At 34.4% G+C, this 25,182-nt stretch overlaps 1 protein-coding gene across 3 annotated transcripts in view; it reads left to right on the top strand.

Annotated features, from left to right (window-relative positions):
- ORC3 (origin recognition complex subunit 3) overlaps positions 1-25,182 on the top strand; it is a 126,194-nt gene that overhangs the window by 5,740 nt on the left and 95,272 nt on the right. For all 3 annotated transcript variants that reach the window (XM_056818574.1, XM_056818575.1, XM_056818573.1), the window contains exons 2-5: positions 5,753-5,807; positions 12,273-12,370; positions 15,128-15,272; positions 19,085-19,189. In XM_056818574.1, the coding sequence (XP_056674552.1) occupies positions 5,753-5,807; positions 12,273-12,370; positions 15,128-15,272; positions 19,085-19,189 (403 nt within the window). The remainder of the gene's footprint in view (positions 1-5,752; positions 5,808-12,272; positions 12,371-15,127; positions 15,273-19,084; positions 19,190-25,182) is intronic.

Below are 25,182 nucleotides of genomic sequence, written 5' to 3' on the forward strand. Positions count from 1 at the left end.
CAGGTCTATGAAGACAATGTAGAGACTTAGGTTCTGCTCATGGCATTTTTCCTGCATTTGCCTCACCGTGAAGACCATGTCGATGGTGCTGCGATCTGGTCAGAAGCCACATTGTGATTCAGGCAGGTTCTGCTCTGAAACAGATGACAGGAGTCTGTTGAGTATAACACAGGCAAGGATCTTTCCAGCAGTGGAGAGTAGTGAGATGCCTCTGTAGTTGTCACAGGCTGCTCGTGAGCCTTTGTTCTTGTATAGGGCTATGATGGAGGCATCTCTGAGTTCTGGGGGCATGTATTCCTCTTCCCATATGCTGATCAGCACTATGGAATGCCTGGAGCGCCTTTCCATTTAAGGCCTTGTACACCTCAGTTGGGATCCCGTCTTTACCGGGTGCCTTGCCTGTACTCATTTGTTTAATGACTTTTTGGACTTCCTCCATTGAAGGAGGGTCATCAAGTTGTTCAATGGTGCGGTTTTCGGGGATCTGGTCAAGGGCGCTTTGGTCGACTGAAGAGGGTCGGTTGAGAAGCTGCCTGAAGTGTTCTTTCCACCTGTTGCTGATGCCTTTTTTATCTTTTATGAGAGTGTCACCATCAGAGGATAGCAAGGGAGTGGTGGTGGGTTTTAATGGCCCATAGACAGTCTTGAGGGCACTGAAAAATTGTTTGTAGTTTTTCGTATCAGCAAGATGCTGGATTTCTTCTGCCTTTTTTTCCCACCATCGGTCTTGCATCTTCCTGATCTCATGCTGCCCTGTGGCTTGGAGAGACTTGAATCTGTCCTTTTTAGGAGCAGAGTTTGGGTTATTTTGCCACTCCATAAAGGCTTTGTTCTTTTTGCTCAATAGGTCTTCAATAGCAGTGTTGTTCTCATCGAACCAGTCCTGGTGGTTGCGTTGTTTGGGGCCTAGGACTGCCTTTGATGTTTCCTTCACTGCGTCTCTGAAATGGTTCCATTTCTCGGTTGAGCTTCCAGTGAGTGGTCCCTTGGCAGACAGCTTGTCTTCCAGGCAGGACTGGAATGTTTGCAAATAAGATGGATCTCTAAGATGACTCAGGGTTGTAAAATGCGCAAACTGTCTAGGCTTTGGATTGCGAGGCACAATGCGCATTTGAAGAGTTGCTCTAAGCAATCAGTGGTCTATCAAGCATTCAGCTCCTCTCATGGCTCTGGTGATCTTTATATCCTGGATGTCTCGCTGGTGTACAATGATGTAGTCAATGAGATGCCACTGTTTTGATCATGGGTGCATCCACGTTATTTTATATTTGTTCGCCATTCTGAACACAGTGTTTGTGATGGTAGAAAGGTTTAAATTGTCCCCCTACCTCTTAGTTTAGTCATAGTTAATTTTCTTCATTCTTTTCTCTTCTTTTTTTTTTAGATGGTATATTCCTCTTCTCCTTCCTTTTTATTTCACTTGTTCCTTTAACACCATCAAAACATAACAGAGCTATTCTCAGGCTCCTTGTCTAAATTGGACTCTTTCTATGACCATCCAAGATAATGATAGACTTTTGAAGAGATACGTGAATTGTCTCCTCATATTAGAATGAAAATAATTTATCCTTGTTTAGTTCCATAGGATCCTTGCACTTGTTTTCTTTTTTTATAGTTTCTCTTGATATCTGTATTTTTATTTCAAAGTTTCTCTGCTGTTCTGATCTTTTTGTCAGGATTGCTTAAAATTTCCCTATTTAATGGAAAACCCACCCCCATCCCCTTTAGGATTATACTCGATTTTTCTGGATATGTTACTCTTGGTTGCAAGCCTGTATCTATTGCCTTCCAAAATATTATATTCTAGACTCTCCTTTCCAATGGTGACAGCTAAATAATGGGTGATTCTGACACTGGATCCTTAGTACTTTTTCTTTGACTTGGAATCTCAAGAATTGATGTTCCTGAAAGTTTTCATTTTGGTGTTTCTTTCAGGAAATGACTGGTGGGTTCTTTGCATTTTTACTTTGTCCTCTTGTTCTAAGAGATTTCTTTTAAAATTTCTTGAAATATGTTGTCTAGTCTCTGTCATGATTTTTTAGGCAGTCAAATGATTTTTCAATTATTTCTTAATCCATTTTTAAGGTCAGTTATTTTTGCTATGAGATACTTATATTTTAATTTTTTTAGTTTTTAAATTTTTTATTTTAACATTTCTCATATGATGGAATCATTGATTTCTATTTCATTCATTTTAATTTTTAGGGAGTTTTTCCTTGGGTAAGGTTTTATACCCTTTGTGCCAAGCTGCCAAATATATTTTAAATTCTTTTATAAGGATAATTTTAGGCTTGTGACCTAATCTAAATTAATTTTGATTTCCAGGGAATATCCCAAATAAAATACCTAAGTCAGCTGGAAATTTATGGTGATTTTCATTAATAAAGAGGAAAGGAATTAAGGAGAAGGAAGAGGGAAAGGATATAGGGTTTCTCCTGCCTGGCCTGTGTCAGGGGAAGTTCAAAGTCTTTTCTCAAACAAAATTTCAAAATCTTGGATTTTTATTAAAATACAATCCCCCCTGAAGTGGGTGTTAAAAAACATCCAGTTCAGCTCAGGATGCATGGTTGAGTTATGGGGGTGTATGAGTCAATTATAACAAAACAGAAAAAAACAAAACAAAAAACCCAAAAAATATAAAGAGAAAAAAATGGAAGAAAGTTCATCTTTGGAGAGAAAGGAAAAAAAAAATTCAAAATAGACCCTTATTTGGGTTTAATACATTTCTAACAGGCCCTAGTATTAGGGTCCATTTAAAGTAATTTCTAATTCCACAAGTCTGTAGGACAGAATTCATTAATATTTCACTTACCCATTTGCAGCCAAGACTACAGAAAGTTGCCATACTATAAGAAAGAAAAAGAACTAGAATTTTATTTTGATAGGGAAGTATCATTCCCTGGTCTGATTTTTTGTCATTCTCAGGGATATGAAGAGCCAGGATGATAGTCAAGCTTTGGTACTTGTCTGACTACTTCACAAAGAGTGTAGATACAAGGAAGTCCTACGACTTAACATATGTCAAGCGTCACAACCTCGAGTCTCACACTAGTTTTCCTGTGTGCTCTTTTTGGCACTATTCAGGTTAAGTCTGTGCTCCTTGTTTTTATCCCATTTCCTAGAATCAGACACAAACATTAATCATAGTTCCATAACATTTTATCAATAAATGGCAGGTTCCCACAGCTTTTTGGGTATGCATTAATATTATAGCAAGTACATATATGTATATATTAAACTTATATTACTGCAAAAAATATTAATTGTATGTACCTTTAGTACATACAAGAAATGAGAAAAAAGGGGAAAAAATAAAATATTCTAATCAAAATAAAAGCAATAATAAAAATAAGGGGGGGAAACAGGAATTCAATGTGTTCCTGAAAACAGTATCCACTTGTCCATGGATTATTGTCTCCAATGCATGTGATAGGATACAGTCAATCAGTCTCAACAGAAGATGCTCTCTTTACATGTGAGCAATGAATCCAAGAGTCCTTCTCTCCAATCTTCATAGATGTTGGAGTAGTTAACAATATTTGGAATGGCCCTTCTCAGGAAGGCTGAGTTGCTCCAATACACTGAAAATTCTTAATATACACTTTGTCTCCTGGGTTCAGGTCATGAAGTGAAAAGTCTAGTGGTCTGGCTTGTATTGCAGTTCGGGATTCATGGAGTTCACGCAGTTTGTGCTGTAATTCCTGTATATCACATTGAAATAATTGAGGACATTCCCTTGAGGGAATATGGGGAATATCTTTATTTGGGTCCTTATTATTTTATTGATATCTCATTGAGAATGAGTTAATTCAGTCTGGTTGTTGACCTGAACCCTTGGGACTTGCACCTGTGAGAGTAAGTAGACAGATGAATGAATGAAAAAGCATTTATTAAGCACTGCTATCTGTCTAATCGAGATCCTGCCAAAATCAGATCCTGGGGGAGCTGAGCATAGTTACTGATTGCAGAGTGTTTTGGTGCTGGTAGAAGGGAAAGTCTACTTACTCATATGGTCCTTCCTTAGAGAATTTCTTCCTGAAAGAGGTTTCTTGTGAAGAGGAAGAGGCAGGATAGTAAAGGATTTCTCAGAGAAAGAACCATGCATTCTAAAGGATGGCAAAAGCTATGGGATGGGGCTGAAGTGATACACTTTCTTGGAGCCAGCTTCCTGGAGTTTGGAAAGTAATTTTCCTAAATAATACTTTGTTGCATCTATTGGGCAGGTAGGCCAGAGTAGTTTCCTGGAGGTTATTCTCCTGGATATGCCTTTTATATATACTTGATCTGATTCAAATGCTCTTCCTTTGGCTTCTTCATTTCTTTTTCTTTTTCCTCCCTTAGCATTGACATGTTAGTCCAATTGTAGTGGTTCTACTCTTTTTTTTTTTTTTAAACCTTACCTTCCATCTTGGAGTCAATACTGTGTATTGGCTCCAAGGCAGAAGAGTGGTAAGGGCTAGGCAATGGGGGTCAAGTGACTTGCCCAGGGTCACACAACTGGGAAGTGTCTGAGGCCAGATTTGAACCTAGGACCTCCTGTCTCTAGGCCTAGCTCTCAACCCACTGAGCTACCCAGCTGCCCCCGTGGTTCTACTCTTAATGAAGTAAAATTAAAAAAAATAAATCCGGATAAATCTTTTGTTGTTGTTTTATGATGGTGGTTTTCTGTGAGTATGTGTGTGAATCTCCTTCCAGTTTTGTCTTTGGAATGGTTTGGCTTAATTGGGTCTTATGCTAAACTTTCCACAAACAATTTTTTCCTGTCACCACTTATTACTTTTGAGAAATACGGTTTTCTAAATGAGTTTATATTATTAATAATAATAGCTCACATTAATTTAATATTTAACCCTGTGAAGTATGTGCTATTATTATTCTCATATTGAGAGGAAGGAGACTTTGGTGGTGGTAAATGTTTAACAACCAGGATATATTTTTAAGTTTAATATGCATTATTAGCATTTTCACCCTACTCATTTTATTTACTCCAGACAACCAATAAAACAATAAATTAAGACTTGATTTTTATTGCATTTACTGATTTCTAAGGTGTAATGTTGATTTAAAATGTAACAAATGGCTCCCATAAGGTGACCCTACCATACCCCCTAAAACTAAGGCTCAGAAGGATTAAATGATTCCCTACACATATACATATTCATCGGAATTCCAGTCCAGTTCTTCCTGAACTACAAGTCCAGGAGACTATCCACTGTACCAATTTTCTCTTCAGTTATAGTCTAAACTAATATTTTTCTTGAGTGCCATGTCTCTCATTTTTGAAAGTTCATCAAGAAATTTTTGGTAATCATTCTCCTCCTCTCTCCCTTTTCCTCCTTTTCATGGAATTTCCTCTTCATTGGTTAATTAAGTTTTGGAAGGAAATTATGGTTTTTAAAAATCCAGCAATAAATCTCAAACTTAATTTTGGTTTCTGTGCTCCTTCTCCTCCTTTAGCCTATCAAGAAACAAAAATTTTTATTTCAATTTAATCCATTTTAATTTTCCATGTCTTCTATCATGAATAAGTTTTAAACAGCAAAGTAGTTTATAAAGAAGATTAAAGAGACAATGGATATCCCAAATTGGATAGAGATTGAGTATATTTTCCCTCCAGAATATATAGAGAAAATTTTGGCTTCCATATAGGTTTCTTTTTTTTTTTTCAGTTGGCTAATCAAATTTTTTAGCTACCTAGGTGTATATGTTACTTTTATAGTTTAAATTTCATAAATTTCTTTTTTTCCTATAGGGTTGCTTTGTGTTTAAACCAGATTTTAAGAGGAAAAAGATCTCTTTTCCAATAGGTAAGTTAATGCTTCATTTATTCTGATCTAAAGAACTACTTAATCTTTTCAGTCACAAAGCTAGGTCAGTTTAGTAATTCATGTCAAGATTTGGCTTACTTAAACTGTTTACAGACATAGCAATTTCATCCCAAGGTGACTGTTAGAAAAAGGTAAATACTTGGGGCTTTGACTTAAAGAAGACCTTTGGAAATATAAGATACAAAGTAACTATCTAGTTATCAATCATTTAAAAGATACTGACTACTTACTTTTTCTAAATTTCAGCAGAGAACTACTTATTTTAAGATAGTTAACTGGATAGATAGATAACTATCTTACCTTATTCTTGAAAACCAAATTTCAGTCAATCAGAAAGGTATTGATTAAGTACTGTTATATACTTAGTACTTCTAGTTGCCACGGAGTAGAAAAGACATATATAGAGAAATTGTGAAATTGAATTTGACAGTGAAGCACATGTACCCTTTGCCTCATTTAAGATGAGTGAATGATTGAAAAAACATTATAAATTGTCACTATTTGCTAACTTCTATAGTGGGTACACAAATACAAAAACAGAGTTGTTCTTTTCCACATAGTTTTTGTTTTAGTAATTGTAGTAGTTTTAAGAATATTTTTTTCTTTCACATAGTTGAGAACTTAAAAGACCCACATCAGCAAATTATTGAATTAAGTGAGATAATCTGAATTGTCAATAATTCATAATGTAATAATTTGAATGTCATGGAATCAAAGAGGTCAATTCTTAATTCTGTTCTTCATAATCCAAGCCAGGCTGATATGTGATCAACTGCTGAGAAGAAAATAACTGTCATTATTGGGGGAAAAAAAGGGTGGTGGAAATCATGAGTTTAAACACTACTATACCTCTATAACAGAAGAAAAAAGAGTGACTTAAAGCTTCAGGCTTTTATTAAGTTGTCTCAAATTAGAATACCCTGACTCAGTTTTTCATTTTTTCTTCCTTGAAAGATTAAAATGTCAAAGAGATGAACTTGAAATTCTAGACAGTGAGTACATATTAAAATAATTATTTTTTCAGAGACTGATAAGTAATAAAAATAAAATTCCTTAATGTTAGAAATTACCTTTAGAAATAGAAACTTTTAATTTTTTAGGACATTAGACTATTTTTTTCTTCTTTCAAGAAAGAAAATCTAAATAGTGATAGATTTCAGTTTTTTGTTTTATATTAGCAATCCAAAGTATATTATGTAAAATTATTTTATTGAATTTTAAAATTCAATAATCAGTTTTACTTGATTTGTTATTTATTGCATCAATAAGCCTGACAATTATAACTTAAATTCACATAGTGTTTTATGTTGTACAAAGAAGTTTGTAAAGTATACAATGAAAGTATATATATTTTTTTGTTCACACCTGTGATTTCATTAGTATGAGGAACCTTCTGTGAAGAAATCCCTTCTACTGATACAGATGAGCAATTTATCCATATCTTTTGGTGTTATAGAATTACCATGAGGCTAAGGAACTTTTCCATTATCGGACAACTGTCTGATATGCCATAGACAGGATTTCAGTTTAGGTCTTCTGGGTTTCAGGGCTAGTTTTCTATCTGGTCTCATTATCCTCATTTTACAGGCAAGAACATTGAGGTTCAGAGAATTTAAGTGACTTGTCTTACTCTAGTTTTACAACTCCTGATGAAATGCCTGTGCCCTTACCCAGGCTGCCTATCAGCATAAAATGGGAGAGTATTTGTATGTGTCTCTGTGATAGTTAGAAATCAATCAATCAATTTATTAAACATTTAAGTTCCTATTATTTGGACAGGCCCTGGAGTAGGCTTCAGGAACACAAATATAAAGAGTGAAACAATCTCTATTCCATGTAGTTCAAGATTCTTATAAACATGCAGAAGATGTTTATGTGCCCAGGTCATGTTTTAAGAATTTCTTTTTGACTTATCCTTTGTTTTAATGTTGATCGAAAAAGAACCATGCTACCATTTTCTTTTTTCTTTTTCTTTTTTTTAAAACCCTTACCTTCTGTCTTGGAGTCAATACTGTGTATTGGCTCCAAGGCAGAAGAGTGGTAAGGGCTAGGCAATGGGGGTCAAGTGACTTGCCCAGGGTCACACAGCTGGAAAGTGTCTGAGGCCAAATTTGAACCTAGGACCTCCCGTATCTAGGCCTGATTCTCAATCCACTGAGCTACCCAGCTGCCCCCCGTGCTACCATTTTCTAATAAAGAAGAGAGAAGGATGTGTCACATAAAATGAGACTCTATACAAATAATATTCAGTTCTCTTTTCTAAACTTAGAGTTTAGAGATTATTTGGATTGGACAAAACCATACCTGGAGACTACATATTTATTTTGTAAATCAGGAAAAGAAATATTTCAACATATGCCTATTTAAGAGTATCATTTTTTTACTCTTTAAAAAAGAACAAAATAGTGGCTCAGTGGATTGAGAGCCAAGCCTAGAGATGAGAGATCCTAGATTCAAATCTGGCCTCAGACACTTCCTAGCTATGTGACCCTGGATAAGTCACTCAACCCCCATTGCCTAGCCCTTACCATTCTTAGACCCAATACACAGTATTGATTATAAGATGAAAGTTAAGAGTTTAAAAAAAGAAGAAGAAAATAACCTTTATCTGGGAATGCTTGCATTTCCCCTTGTACTTAAAGCCTTTCCTGATTTTTCAAGAGACTAGAACTTATTCCCCTAAATTACTTTGTATTTAAAATATATTTTGCATGTGCTTTTATTTATATGTGCACTTTGCTTATTAAATATTATATGTAGTAAGTCCTTAATGAATGCTATTTACTTGATTTATTGGTTTTTAGACATTTAAATAAGATAGGAAGGAAAATAGAATATATTTGCTATATTAGTTGAAGTTTGCAAGAGAAAAGTCATAATATTTTAAAGTACTTACTAGCTATTTATATATTCTTAGTATTATACTATGTTCTCTTAGAGGTAGAATGTATCAGATGGTATCAATAAAATTTGATACTGTCCTTAGATGAGACTATGAGGGCTTTGTTTCATTCTTGCCTGAATGGGCACTCACCAGGATATAAGGCCAATTGCAAAGTGCTCGTTTTAGCAAGCAGTCTTTAACCTTTCCTAACATGCAGAAATCCCTTCCCTCTGTTCCCCATTGACTGAATACTGGGAATGTACAATCTTCATAGAAGAATTCTTCTGAAGAACCCCTTGGTATGATCCCTACTCCTGTTACATATATCACATATGCAGAAAATGGCTGCAACCCTGTCTTGTGGGTGCACAAGTTAATATTCATTAAAGTTATTAAGCATGCCCAGTGTTAAATAAAAGTTCATAGTTCAGGCAGATGAACTGAAAGCTAGACAGACTTGTTCAAACTGGATTGATTGTAGGGCCCCTGACTAGTACTATATTTCATTATCTGGTCTCAAAGACCCTTTCTCCTTTTTTTTTTCTTATATGAGACAGACATCATTTTCATTGTCCTATATCAATTTTTCTATCATCAGAGAAGTAGAAGCTTAGGACTGTTTATAGGGCTACTTAAGATAAAATATGTCATTATTACCAATATAGTCTATTTTAGTCAACTGAACTATTTTAATAGTTTCCTGATTGGCTTTCTTTTCTCCAATCTGCTCCTTCTCCTTCAGGTGGTTTCGTGGGCCATTTTCCTAATGCATCATTCAAACATGACACTCTTGTGCTCAGAATCTTTTTTTGGCACCCCATTACCCATCAAATAAACTATATGCTTCTGATTCTAAATAAAATATTTAATTATGGCTTCAAGCTAGCTTTATAGGCTCATCTTGTATTAAATTTCTTAATATTCCAAACTAGGCTCTCTTAGTTTTCATCCTACAGTCTCATTGTATGTCTTCTTCATTTTCTCAGCACAGTGCCATGTGTATACTACATTCTCCATTAATCTTTGATTAATTTTTTAAAATTATGAATATTAATAATAACTATAAATAACTGAACTAGACCATAAAGAAACAGATTTAATACTGAACTCACAATACATTTAAAAGCACTGAACTTGGAGATTAGATTTTCTGGGTGACATTCTTTTCCTCTTAATTAGTTAGAAATGACATTAACCAATATTTAGGGAATAGAATTATCATAAAAAAATTAATGCCATTTTATATTTGGAAACTGCTCTTTTATTTGGCAGAGAGAAATAGAACTTTTGCCTATTAATCTGTTATAAAACATATACATGCTCTGTGATGGGAAATTAAGACTCAAACATTTACTTGACTCCAAGATTCTTCTTTGTTTTTAAATACTAAATAAAATTTTGCAGTGTCAGGAAGTAAAGTTGTATCAGTACTGTTGTTGCTGAACCCAGACTCTAGGGGAGGGACCAAAAGCAGGAACAACTGTGACAAGCTTCTTAGCAAGGATCATAAGCAAACAAGAGTTTGATTGTTCAGGGAGATCCAATGCCCAATTATCACCAGACAGGAAATAGACCAAGACCAGAGACAGATGTGTCCTAGGTTCAGAAGTACAGGATAGCAGTGGCAAAAGTTGGATTTGAGAGAAGCAGCAGGTTAAGGTTAGATGTGTTCCAAAAGCCAGAAAGTAGGAAGGATAATTTAGGCCATCCAAAAGATAATATTTTACCAACTTGACACATGGCAACCTATTACATAATTCTTTTGTTTAGAATTCGCTATGTCACCTCTGTATTTTGCCAGAATTTTATCAGTTCACTTTTTTACACTACTATCATGGTTTTCTTCATTGGAAACAGCTGCATTCTCATTTAATAATTGTGGGCACCATTCTTTTGTTAATTGTTGTAGTTTTAAAAAGAAACAACAAATATGCAAAACAAATAGAACCACAAATTCATGTGGCATTAAATAATGTACTTTCCATGTTTGTCTGGAGACAATGACTTGAACATAGAAGAGGACTGATAGAGAAAAGGTAACAACTCAGCATCAAGTTTCAGCTTCTCTACTTTCACATTTAGTGGAATTGAACAAGGAATTTAACTTTTCTAAGTTTGTTCATTTTTCCTACCTGCCTCATAGGGTTGTTACAAGAGGAGATAATCTGTGTTCAAGTACTTTAAAAATCTAAAGAATGTTATATAAATCCAGAGTAATATTAATCATTCTTTTATTTAATTAATTTATTTTAATGAACAAAAATATATTTCCTCTCCTTCCTATCTCCAAAATTCATGTAAAAACAAAATAAAACATTGTTACAAATAGTAAGTCAAGCAGAACAAGTTCCTTCATTGGCCATCTGCAAAAAGTATGTCTCACTCTGCTCTCCTAAGAGATGGTAGTATTCTATTCATTTGTCTTTACCGTATTGTATTTGTATAAAATTGTTCTGGTTTTGCTCAGTGTTCTTTTGTTATTTTTTTTTCATCACAGTAGTATTCCACTGAATTAATATGCCACAACTTGTTTTGCCATTCCAAAGAGATTATTTACATTGATATCATATTTGTCTCAGGTTTGATGTATCTTTTTTCTTCATGGGAAATGAAAGTATGTATATACACTGAAGATGGCATTTTAAGGCTATCATTTGGCCTGCTAGTTTGTTTTAAATTAATAAACAGAACTAAAGAGTTGAAAAGTGGATTTAGAAATCTGAACTGATTTCATACACCATGTAGTGACTTGCCATTTTAAAACTAGTTTTATATGAAGCTTTAGAAAAGTGGTAACATTGATCTTTTGTCACGTTTAAGATTATAGAAACTTAGAACTAGAAGGCATTTAATTTATAGATGAGGAAACTAAGTTGAAAAGATTGATATATGTTCAACTATTAAACAGCTAGTTAACTGAGAAGTTGCTAGACTTGAACTGAGGTCTTTTGTTATAGTTTAATGATTTTTTTCTCTTATGTTGCATTTTTAGAGAAAAGATTGGATGCTACAGTCCAATAGCTGGGTTCTATGTTAAGCCTTTACCCAGCAATCTAATCTGTAACTTAATTAGAAAAGATACCAAAGCTACTCTAAAATAGAATGGCCTGCAATGGTAGGTGGCAAGGTACCTGTAGCAAAGAAATTCTTCACATGGAGCTTACATTATCACATGAGAGATATTATTGAGGGGATTAAGGTTGAGATATCTGTTAAAGTAGATGACCACTGATATGCCTTCCAAATCTGAAATTCTGTGATTTATGGTTTTCCAAGTAGTTTTTTTTTTTTGCCACTTCAAATATTTTGGGGAAAGTGTTTATCATCATATTTATTCCTGAGACATGTGGATATTTAACCTTATTTATGTCAGCCTCCTAAGTGATTTTAGCCACTTTCTATGACAGGTGTAATATATGTCTGACATTATAGCAAGTTAGGATGGTTTTTATCCTCATAAACCAAGAGAGGCTTCCTTTCAGTGGATTGCCTAGTGTCGTTTCATATTAAAAAAAATTATAGGAAATTCCAGGGTCTCATTTCTTTTCTTATATTCTCAGCTGACTATTTCAATGAAGGTGAAAGTCTTTCTGAAGACAGTAAACTACGCTTTGACACTTGTCAGTTGTTATGGCAACAGATGAAATCTGAAGCTGAGGTAGGTACTATTATAATAACTCAGTTAGCCTAATATATTTTTATCATTTCTGGTTCTTTCCTTCCCTTCCTTGATAAAATATTTTAAATAAAACAAAAGGGCCAAGTATAACTTATACCCTTCATGGAAAAATCTTATGCACCAACTTCTAGCAATAATTTTCAGACTTTTGGATCGTGTTCAGACTGAATGCCTTTTGTGATTAGTACTTTATATGTAATTTCACTTTTGTTGTGTCCCATGTAAACTCTTACTGCTAAGCTTTGAAGCATGACTGTTATTTATACATCCCATCTCACTCACTCGGGTTTGTTATAAGTAAATATAATTTGGCTAGGGGGAAGGAAAGTAATTCAGAGGGATAAACATATAAATATAGAATTTATTAACAGATAAGGGTAAGGTTTTGGGAATGAGGGGGAAAGGTTAGTATCTAACAATTAATCTAGTTATTAAACCCACTATCAAAATACTCTTAATCTAAATACCTACGTTTCCTAAGGGTAGTACAATAGGGAACCAGATTTCTCACACACAAAGAGTCCTTGGTGGTTCAGGTACAGGGATCCTGCTGAGTTCTCAATTGTCCCAGGGAAAAGAGGGTTTCTCCAAGTTTCACTCTGTCCACCGGAGTGTATGGATATGTCCTCTCAACCTTGTATGGTGGAATTAAAAGAGACTGCTTACTAGCTGTCCAGGGGAGTCCAGGAGAGATCAAATCTTCACCTTCCTGGCTTCACCTTAAGTATGTCAGTTGTGGAACTGTCATTCCTCCTTTGCTCTTACCACATGTCCTGCTCTATACTAATCTGTAGAAATATCATATCTCACTATTAGATTATAATTCCTTGATGGTAGGGGTGCTATTATTTTTCGTGTCTTTATTCATTTGTTCATTCATTCATTCATTTATTTTTTAAACCCTTACCTTCCTTCTTAGAATCAATACCCAGCTTCCCCCAGACATAACCTTATTACAATATTCAGAAGACACAAAGTATTTTGGGTTTTATATACATATTTTAGATTATGCATCCTACAAATATCTCTTACTGTTTTTTTTTTTAATTAAGCCTGTGAAAACTTAGGTCTAAAATATTTTTTCTGTATATCACATTTTCTGAGATTCCTAGCAGAAACCCTCAAAATAAATAAGGCCCTAGATTATTAATTTTGAGGGTGATTGAAATGAATATTTTTCTGTCTGCCTTGTAACAGTTCCCATTTTGTGTTTTGATGATGTGGTGCTACCCTGTTTACTTGGCTAAGTTCACATAGAGAAATTTCTTCCCATCTTCCCCAGGGGGAGAAATCCAGTCAAAATTGCACATTAATCTCTCATCAAAATACACTATCTTATTACTTACTTTTTCCTTTCCCTTTTGGTTTATGTTAGTGGACTGGCAAACCAATTCGAGTGAACATTAACCCTTAACCAAAGGAATTCTTCAGCACTTTCCTTCCCTGTTTTGTTGAACCAGGTTCTGACAAATAATGAGCATTTGGATAGCTTATTAATTCTTGTGGGTTTAAGATATTTTTTGTAAGTGCAGCAATGAATTCAATGAATCAATTCTCAGTTTTAAAGTAAATCATCTTTAACTTCTCATAACTGGAAATAGAAAATGCAAAATAAATATGATAGAGATCAGATTATTATATTAAAATAATACTGTAAACCATGAACTAATTGCAATTTTTTTTTCAACTTTTCTCTGGGGTCATAGTTTTTTTTTTATCCTTAGACAGTCAAAACAAGAATAATAAATTTTAATATGAAGGCCTCTTTTTTTTGCTCTTTCCTTCAGATTTATTGTTTCAGGCATTTAAAAACTTATTTTGCCACAATCAAATGTAATAGACTTTTCTACCAGCAGCAATGCAATGACTCAGGACAATCCAAAGGAATTTAAGAGAAAGAATGCTATCCACATCCAGAGAAAGAACTGTGGGACTAGAAATGCATTAGAAAAATATATGATCTATCATGTAGTTTGATGGGGATGTGATTAGGGTTTTTATGTTAAAAGATCACTCTACTGCAAATATGAATAACATGGAAATAGGTTTTGTGCAATGATACATGTATAACCCAGTGGAACTGCTTTATGGCTTTGAGGGGGTGGGGAGTGGTGCAGGGGTTGGGTATCATGAATCATGTAATCTTGGAAAAATATTCTAAATTTTAAAAAGGGGGAAATCTATTCTGGTTTAAAATAACCAACTTTTTAAATCTTTAGGTTTGAACTATCAAATAGCAGTAAAGAATATGTCATTTGATTCATGATCAAATGGGAACTATTTAGAAAGAAGGATAATCTGCCAGAAATCACTAATTTAATAATCAAGTTACTTTATTTTTTCTAGCTTGTCTTTGAGATCGACATTTAATTTTGCATATGTGTGTTTGTTGTGGGTTTTAATGCAGCATGTCTTTGCTTTATTATATAGGTGATTCATTAGTACATAAGTTGAATAACAACAATAGTGAACATCCAAGAAATATCTTTAAACAGATAATTCACATCTCCTATTATCAATAGATAAATAAAAACAAAAATATAAATATAGATCTTAAGGCAGATGAAAGAAGTAATAAACCTAATAAATAATATTTTCTTTTGGTAGTTATCTAAGAAATCAGAATTCTTACCTGGAAAGGAACTCATGACAGTTTCCTTGGTAGCTTTCAAAACTACTAAGGGTTTTTTATACTTGGAAAAATACTCAGTAGTGTTGTTGTTGTTGTTGTTTTAGGAACTACAAGAGGAATTGAATAAAAATCTATTTGACAAACTAATAGAATTTCTGGAAAAATCTCACTTGGAGTTTCGAAAGAAGTCAACAAACTGGAACTATCAAATAAAATCCAGGGAAATTCCAACTGCTGCTCTTGTCCTAGGTATTTATAATTTATATGTTAGCATATATTTTAGGAATAAAACAAAAGCATAATGGAGAAATACTTGTACTTTGTATATACAATTTATCTCTTTGACACTCATTTGCATAAATATCTATAAATCTATAAGAAGAATTTGAGGTGAGATTCAATTATAACACTCAAATTCACATTAATTTCCAGGAAAGAAAATTTACTTGTTATGGTTTCTTTGGCCAATAACTTCCTTGGGATATATTCTAAGTGTGTCTGCATTATGGGTTCACAATACAGAAATTAATCATCAATCTCAGTTGAATAGAATGACTGTATCTTAGATTCTTGAACTCTCTTTTCAGCTCCTCTTGAATTTGTTAATTTAATTTCTTTGTGTCTCAATTTTTTTTATCTTAGTGTATTTTAACGGTTAGACCATTTTAACCTTGTTCTCATGAAATAACATTTGAATGAATTGTCTATAAAATGATTTGATTTATTATTCACCCACATCATGGTCTCTGGTTCCTTGATTTAACCCTATTAACTTAATTTATCTCCCCTGTTTTGGCTTCATTTAATCTCTATCCCCTAGACCATATCCTTCTTAATGCTTTACCAGATACTAGTCTAGGATCTCTTGGCCTATCTTGATCTTTCGAAATTCCTGATATGCTAATCCTCATTCCTTAATAATCACCATTATTGAGGGGATGTCCCTCGATTGGGGAATGGCTGAACAAATTGTGGTGGATGATGGTGATGGAATACTATTGTGCTGTAAGGAATGATGAGCTGCTTGATTACTATCTGAACTGGGAAGACTTCCATGAACTGAAGCAGATCAAAATGAGCAGAACCAAGAGAACATTGTACCCAGAAAGTGAAACACTGTGGGATGATCATATGTAATTAACTTTGCTACTGACAGCAATTCGATGATACAGAAAAGTCCCGAGGGACTTATGAGAAAGAATGCTATCCACATTGGGAGAAAAAACGATGGGAGTAGAAATGTAGACAAAAAACATATGACTGATCACTTTTTTATATAGATATAAAATTTGGGGGTTTAGTTTTTAAAAGATTTTTACAAAAATGAATAATATGGAAATAAATATCAAGTATAACCCAGTGGAATTGCTTATTGTCTCCCAAAGGAGGGAGGAAAAAGATGGGGGTGGGGGGAACATGAATCATGTAACCATGGAAAACCACTTAAAAATAAATAAATTAATTTTAAAAAATAATCACCATTATCTAATGCTCCTCTCCTGCTCCCAGGCTATTCAGAGTTTATGGAGATATTTACCAAATATAGTCAAATGTGTCTACCTCCAGCTTGTGATACATATCTTCATCTGGATTTTCCTTACCATTGACTCTCTATTTCATTCCCCAAATACCTGCTCCAAACCTTTTCATCTCTTCTCAAACCCTCAGCCTCACTCTTATACCATACTCCTAGCATCATATTCACTTAAACATTCTTGCCACTTAGATTCCTTCTTCTATTTATGAACATTTCTTAGGATCATCAACCCCTTCCTCATTCCCTATAATCACACATGAAGAGACATCCCTACACTATGTATCAAATTTATCAGTTCCTCCACTGATAGATCTCATTTACTTCTTTAGGACCATTTCTCAGTAGTTGACTCTTTTCTCATGTATCTTGGGTTTTTACTTGCTTCTTTTCATCTGCCCTCCAAATGGTCATGGCATTCCATATTTTTTCCTTCTTTTTTTTGCCTTCTTTCCTTGCCATCTTTTTTCCTTCTCAGCTGTGCTTCAAAGTAATTGTCTTTTATATATCTTTATTTGCATCTATATAGCTATATAGGTATTTCTGTATGGCTTCACAGTATGGCATGCAAATAGGCATATATATATATATATAAACATATATTTATATATAGACATAGTGAGGAGAGACAGACAGACAAGATATATATGAATATACATATACATGTATGTATATTTAGTTCCTAGGAGATTTCTCCAACTCATAGGTGTTCAGTTATTATCTCTGTGCTGATAGTTCCCAAATCTGTAATTTGTTGTCTTAAGTCTGGCCTTATACTATTTATGAGTATCCATATTTATTAGAAGTATACTTCTCTAACTTTTTCCTTCTCCATTGAGAATATCATCAGAATTCTTCTGGATTTCCATCTCAGGAGGTTGTCACCTCTAATATATCTTTTGTCAGATCTTTATAATTTCTTCCACCACCACATCTCCCAAATCTATCCTCATCTTTCCAGTTATACAATTTCAACCCTAATTTGGGCCATTATTACTTCTTGCCTAGACTATTGTAATAGTGTTCTTATTTTGTCTCCTGAATTTCAGCTTTCCCTTTTTTAGTACATCCTCTGCATAGTGAACAAATTCACATACCAAATGGGGTACTGCCCCAGATTTAATTTAGTTCCCTTACTCAAAATTCTTCAGTAGTAACTTTTTGAAAATATAATATACAAGACCCACAGCCTGTCATTTAAAGTCCTCTGCCACATACTTTCTAGCTTTATCTTGTATTACTCTTCAAACTGACCCTCTAGTTGTTCTTTAATAAGACATTCCATCTGAAAGGATCATAGATATATAACTTAAAGGGACCTCAGATCATTGAGTGCAACTCCCTCATTTTACAGATCAAGAAACTAAAACCCAAAGAGTTAAATGACTTAGCCCAGGACATATAACCAGGAAATATCCCTGGCAGGTTTTGAACTAAAAACTTCCTCACTCTTAAGTCTAGCATTCTATTTACTATAATATGCTGCCATTTTATCTTCTCTTAGATGGGTTCCACATGTCTGAAATACCCTCTTTTCTCACCTCTTCCTCTTAGAATCACCAGTTTCCTATGAAGTTCAGCCTATTACCTCTTATGTAAGATGTTCCTTGATCTTAGGTCCTTCTCTCCCTCTTGAAATTATATTGTAACTTTGAGCATATCTGTGTGTGTATACATGTAAAAGTATATGTATATATGCATACTTGTGTGTGTGTGTGTGTGTGTATATGATTTTTTTTTAAGCTTACCTGTGTACACATTTAAAACTCTGAACTAGAATATAGGCTTCTGAAGGGAACCATTTTATTCTTGTCTTTGCATCACCAATACTACATATAGTGCCTGGCACATCAAAAGTATTTACAAAATGTTTGATGGATTTGAATTACCTCACAATGAAGACTGAATACAGTTTGGTGATTAGACTGTGTGCCTGTTGTCCTATATTCATATTCATATATATTCATATATGCTTATCCCCAAGGTGACCTGAATGTGATGGATTTTTCATCTATTTAAATCAAAGAGAGTTTTTATCCACATCTCTGGAGGAAGTACTTTAAAATATTGCTTGCTTTTTATTTGTCTGTGTATTTGTCTTATCACCTAACTTAATCTATTTGTACTGTGATAGCAGGGATTGTTCTCTTACCTTTTAAATCTTTCCCAGAGCCTAACATTGAATACATGTTTGGTAGATGAATAAATATGCTTTAAGTAACTTAGAAACAAACTTAATTTATATATATTCATTTAACATAGTGAAACTTATTAGGCAATGAAATGTTTTTGACTCAAGTTTTTGTTGTCTTTATACCTTTTTTGAGAGTATTTTGTTGAGATTCTCATCCATATAAATAAGTTTGCTTGCCTGTAGATAATCCAGCACTATTAATGAAGTCTTGTAGATTGCTTTTTAAAAATTTCTTAGCAGAAGTGTAGTTTTTTTTTCTTCGTAGTTCACTTGACATGCTGAATCATTTTTAGTGATAAAAAGAATATGATATTGATTTTTTTTCCTTTGCAGGTGTGAATGTAACAGATCATGACTTAACATTCAAAGGCCTAACTGCAATGCTTAGAGATACTATTACTCCATATGTTGTCTCATTGCAAGCTAAAGAATGTCCAGGTAACATATAAATATTGTAATGACTTTGGTGATTGATTTAAAAGATATGACATTCTTAGGAGGCTATCCATTCTAAAAGTTCTCTCAAGTCAGAAAATAATTTTCTATAACATAATGTCCCAATAGACACATTTCCTTTTTTTCCCCTCTCTTCTACTCTTTCAGTCAGAAGAAAATAAGACTGAATTGGGTCAATTTGAGGTTTTCAGTCTCTCAAAGTCCTATAAATTTGGTAGGTCTACCTTGTTCAGTAAATATACATATATTCACCAAATAATTGGGGGAGAACAATCTGAAACTCCAAACCTAAATTTTTTCTTTATTTTGAAGTCTTCTTATATCCAAACAGATAAAATTGCTTGAATTGGGCATAACAAGATAACTAGTAATGTCTACAAGACATTCTCTTTAATGAATAGGCATTTTACTTCAAGGATCTGTGATTTCCTCACTGTGGACACTCTAATCCACCCAATATGGATCTTAGCTCCTTCACTTAATAGATGAACTTGAAACTATTGCTAATGAGGTGATGATTCTTTTCAAATTAAGCCAAGCTTGGAAACCAATATGAAGTGAATAATAGGGGCATTTTCAGAACTTTTCTAGCTTGGTAAGACTTGACAGAACTACCCTGCTGATGCAGCTTTTGAGAATTAGCATTCTACCATATCAGTACTAAAATAAGACTTTTCTTAAGGACAGAATAGATAAAAATGATTTATAATTAGCTTTTGTTATAGTAGTTCTGAAATGCTTATTAATTTTGCTTAAAATCTTTTTGTTCAATAATTTACATAGACAGTCTTCCTGAAATCTTGTCTTCAGTTAACCAATTTTTTTTTCTTGTGAACTCTTTCTATATAGAAAATAAAAAGATACATTTCAGTGTATTTACTAACTCATTTCCTCTGAGGAGACATGTCTTCATCTCTGTTCTTTTCTATTAAAATGCTCATCGGGGGCATCTGGGTGGCCCAGTGGATTAAGAGCTAGGCCCAGAGACAGGAGGTCTTGGGTTCAAATCTAGATTCAGACTCTTCCTAGCTGTGTGACCCTGGCCAAGTCACTTAACCCCCATTGCCTCGCCCATACCACACTCTTCAGCCTTGGAACCAATACACAGTATTAATTCTAAGACGGAAGGTAAAGGTCTAAAAAAAAATTTCTTGTTTTTGAACCAGTTAAAATTTTCCATGAAGATCTGATTTTGTATTACTATTACAGTTTTATGCTAGTTTCTAAAAATATAGGTTATAGTATTTTCTTCTATCAAATCTGTTCAGCCTGTTACTCATGTATATATAAGGATATCCTTTTAGGTACAGCAGGAGCCTGAGGCTGGACCCACTGTATTAGGTACTAATTCCCTTTTGTATCTCCATTCTGAGTATTAATGACTTTGAAATAATGTTTTCTAATATCTAAATAAATAGTTAATAAAATAAGGATACTTAAGAATATTTACAACTCTTCCTTTGTATCCCACCCAGTTCCTGCCCCCTCAGTGTTACCTAAAGGGTCAGTGCTTTAGTTGGAAGAGAGAAAAATCTATAAATTCTAGGGTACTGAGTTAGGTCTTGTACTATATTTTCCTGTAAAGCTGTGTTATAAATGGTAACCAGATAAGATAATATACCATAGTGAAGAGAATTCTGGACTTAAATCAAGGAAGATCTGGCTTCAGATCCCATACATCTGACCCTTAAGTGCTTATGAGTAAATAAGACCTGAGATTCTTTCCTCACGTTTAAAGTTGGGTTAAAAATGACCTTGAATACCTGTCACAGAATTGTTTTTAGAATCAGATGAAATAATTTACATAAGACAGTATAAATATCAAAGTGTGCTATTGAAGTATCATTCCTCATTATCATATAATATGTAAATCCTTATAAAATTAATTTATAATATAATTTCTGTGGGAAAATGTAAGTTCCCAAATGACTTTTTGGGGAAAAAAAGCAGTGAATTGGTAATTGCCTATGTTATCTGTAACAAGGGAATCACTTTAAAAGACTGATATATATTAATTTAAGGTCGCCAAGGAATCAGCTATGTAATTCCTAATTGAAAAACTCAAGTCAGCCGTCAGCCTTTTTTGGAGTTTAATTACAATAGGAGCAAGAAAGGAATTAGAGATATATATAGAGAGAGAAAGGGGAGAGAAGGGAATAGGGCTTAAATACCCCTTCTGTTTAGGCTGGGCCAAAAGGCCCAAGCCCTTAGATAGCTGGGGCAAAGAAAAAAGATCAGTCCCTATTACTCACGTGTCCAAAAATGGAGAAACAGTCTCAGAGGCCCCCACCTTCAGCTTCCTTCAGAGCAAGCTTCCTCAGAGCCCAGGAACCACACCGACCAAAAACTCAACCACCTCCTCGAGTCTCCAGACCCTCCTATCTTTAAGGAAACCATCCAAGTTGCCTCCCCTCAGTCCTCACATCTACCAATCACTCTTCATCAATTTCCCTGTCAATGGAGGCTCTCGCTTAACCCAGGACCGCCCAGAGGTTTCTGGCTTTTGCACATGTCTGTTGAAGGTCATATTTTTCAAATGATTAAATCTTTACTCCTTTGTTACAGCCCTTTCTAAATCCTGTTAACTTGAGTATGGTAGAGATTGGAATAATTAAATTTTGATCTAGGCTGCAGCCTTTACTCAATCCTATTAGGACTAAATAGGGTGGAGATTTATTCCAAGTATCTCCATTGTATCAATTCTAAAATCAATCAAGACTCAAAGAAATTCCTGTTCTATGCTTAAGCATAGGTCAAAGTCCTTTCCATTGTTCAGCAAAAGGTTTTCTGTCCTAAAGTAATCTTAAGAAGGGAAGAGAAGGAACCTCCCATGCCAATGGAGTTCCCATTCCAATAGACTATCAGTAAGAAATTTTCCAAGTATGAAATATCCCAATGGTGAAATTTCCAACATTTATAAGTCTAAGGAAATTTGAGGTTTACATATCTCTTTTGTAATTTTATAGTGGATAAAATGGCATGGCAAAGGTCCTCAAAGAGGAGCTACTTATCTGTGCTGAGGTGTCATAGAGTGGTGTAATAGAAACAATGTTGGGTTTGGAATCAGTGTACCTGTATTAAAACTCTAGTTCTGTGGATTATTGCTTGTGTGAACTTGGACAAATCAAAGCATGCTCTGGGCGTCAGATTTTTTTCAGTTGCAAAATAAGAAGTTGGATTAGGTGATCTCGGTTCCAGCTCCAAGTGATTCTTTTTTTTTTCTCTTACCCTTTGTCTTAGAATTGATACTAAGTATTGGTTCCAAGGAAGAAGAGTGGTAAAGACTAGACAATTAGGGAAGTGCCCAGGATCTCACAGCCAGGAAGTATCTGAGATCATCCAAATGATTCTTATGAAATATCAAATTTAGTAAGATATTGGATAGGCACCTAAGTACTGTTTATTGATTCTTGTTAAATAGCTGATTTATCTTACACTTAAGATACAGAAATGACATGGAAAAAAAAAGTGAAAAGAATAGCTAAACCAGATTAGATATGCTCAGAAGAATAGCGGAAACACCATTTTGGAGGCATTGAGGACATAGTTATTTTTGAAGATATATAAAAAGGAAGGATGTCAGACATAAGTAAGATATCATGAAAGTATGAGACGGGAATAGGCAGACTTTCCTAAGTAATAGTATTTTTGAATAGATTATGTATATATAAAATCACATTATTTACTGAATGATGTAATGTTCAATGAAAATGAATGGGCCACACTATCAGTGAACATTTGTATAGCAACAGTTGTGTTATCACTCAGTAGGTGTATTCCCCTTCATGTAGTAAGAGCAGATGATAAATGTTCATAACTGTACCCATGAAATATGAAATTTCAGAAGACTCCCTGCATGTTTAACTGACCCTTTGTGGAAGATTCATAGAAAGACCTGGATAAGAGCTACACATGATGAGAAAGTTCAGATGATTTATGATTATTGTTGAAGAGAATACTCATATCAGTGCAATCACAGGTTCATTAAAGGGTTTAAATTCTAGATCACACTTAAGTGCACACGTTTAGTCATGTCTTTAATGTGCTTATTGAAGGCAGGAAATTAAATATCATTTAATCAATTCTTGGTGTAATGGAGAGACTTGGGATAGGAAATCTGGGTTCAAGTCTTGCCACTACCACTTACTAGCCATATAGCCATAGGAAATTACTTAATCTATCTGGGATTATTTTTTTATTTAGTTCTGACTTTATTTGTATAAAAAGGGTTTTATAACTGTTAATATAATTTCTAGGCCTCTTTTGGCAGACATACTTTGAGGTATTTTATTCTGTCTGTTGTTATTTTAAATGGAGTCTCTTTCTGTCTTCCTGCAAGGCTTTTGTTAGTAATGTATAAAAATGCTGATGATTTTATAACCTGCTACTTTGCAAAAGTTAGTTAAATCTCAAGGATTTTCACCATATACCATCATATCATCTGGAAAAAGAGATAGTTTTATTACCTCTTTGTCCATTCTGATTACTTCCATTTTTTTCTTCTCTAATTGTTATTGCTAGCATTTCTGAGACTATGCCAAATAACTTTGGTGATAATGGACATTTATGTTTCATTTCTAATATTATTGGGAAGGCTTAATATTTGTATTATCTATCTTACTTGAGTAGTGTGGTATAATAGAAAGCTAACTCAGAGCCATCCTGACTGTGAAACTCTGAGTAAGTCACTTAGTTTCTCAGTGCCCTAAGCAGTACTCTAAAACTATACTTTCTAGCTGTGTGACCCTGGGTAAGTCACTTAATCCCCATTGTCTGGCCCTTTACCACTGTTCTGCCTTAGAACTAGTACATAGTATTGATTCTAAGATGGAAGGTAAGTGTTTAAAAAAAAAAAAGAAATTTGATTTGAAGACTTTTTTTTGGTCATAGTCTTTAGGTAGTCCAATGATTGTTAATTCTTTTCCTCTCAGTTTTATAGGTCAGTTGGTTTTAGATGAGATGTGTTACATTTTCTTTTATATTTTCAGCATTTTGGCTTTGTTTTAAGATTTTGTGTTGGATCATGACTTCTTTTTAACATATTCTAGTTTTCAGGGAGTTTGTTGCTTGGGCAAAGTTTTGTATCTCTTATGCCAAGCTGTTATTCCCTTTTCAGTTCTTCCATTGCTCTCATTTATTTTCTAGTTTTTCCTTCACCACTCTAATTTCATTTACAAAAAAAAAAAAGTTTTTTAAACTTAAAAAACTCTTGTTTCATCTCTTCTAGGAATTCTAACTGAATTTGTGCTCAGGCTAGGTGTGGGTGTGGGTTTGTGTTTAAGGATTTGCTTGTAGATGTTTTAGTCATTCCCTTCTTCTGGGTTTGTGGCTTGAGGGTTGTCGCCATAATAACTTTTCTATTTGCTTAGTATTCCAGCCTATTTCCTTACTTTGGATTCTATGTTAGGGCTATACTTTGTGTATTTCTGGAAGCTCTAGGCTGTTCCTGTTACTGATTTCTTCAGTTTTTGAGTATTATATTATTTTAGGATCTCAGGGACAGTTCTGCCTGGGGATTTGTGAAGTTTTAGTCTGATCTGGGGCAAAGTCTAATTTTGGACCTCCTTTGTTAATTACTGACCAGGGTTTGGATTTGAGCAACAGTAGACTGCTGCTTGAATTAGTCACTATTGGCCAACTGAGAAGGTTTTAGTGGTTCAGAGTGATGGAGGTTGCAGGTTCCACTTTGATCTGGGATTCCTGCCCTGGTTATCCTGCAGTAAGCTGAAGAATTGACCTGAAGCTGGACATGAGACCTAGGTCTGCTCCTGGAATTTGAGCCACACTGCTGTTGCTTTCTTCTGAACCACCTCTTCCCTGGGCATACTGTCTAATCCAGGGAGATTGTGTGAGGGGACGGGACACCTGTTTCCTCAACCCCATCTGGATTTATGACCTAGAACTGAGTAGTGAACAATAAAGTTGACATTTTGTACTTTGTCCCTATGGCAGTGACCCAGTGAGTCTGGTACCTT

Source organism: Monodelphis domestica, chromosome 2, assembly GCF_027887165.1.
Source record: "Monodelphis domestica isolate mMonDom1 chromosome 2, mMonDom1.pri, whole genome shotgun sequence".
Taxonomy (NCBI): domain Eukaryota; kingdom Metazoa; phylum Chordata; class Mammalia; order Didelphimorphia; family Didelphidae; genus Monodelphis; species Monodelphis domestica.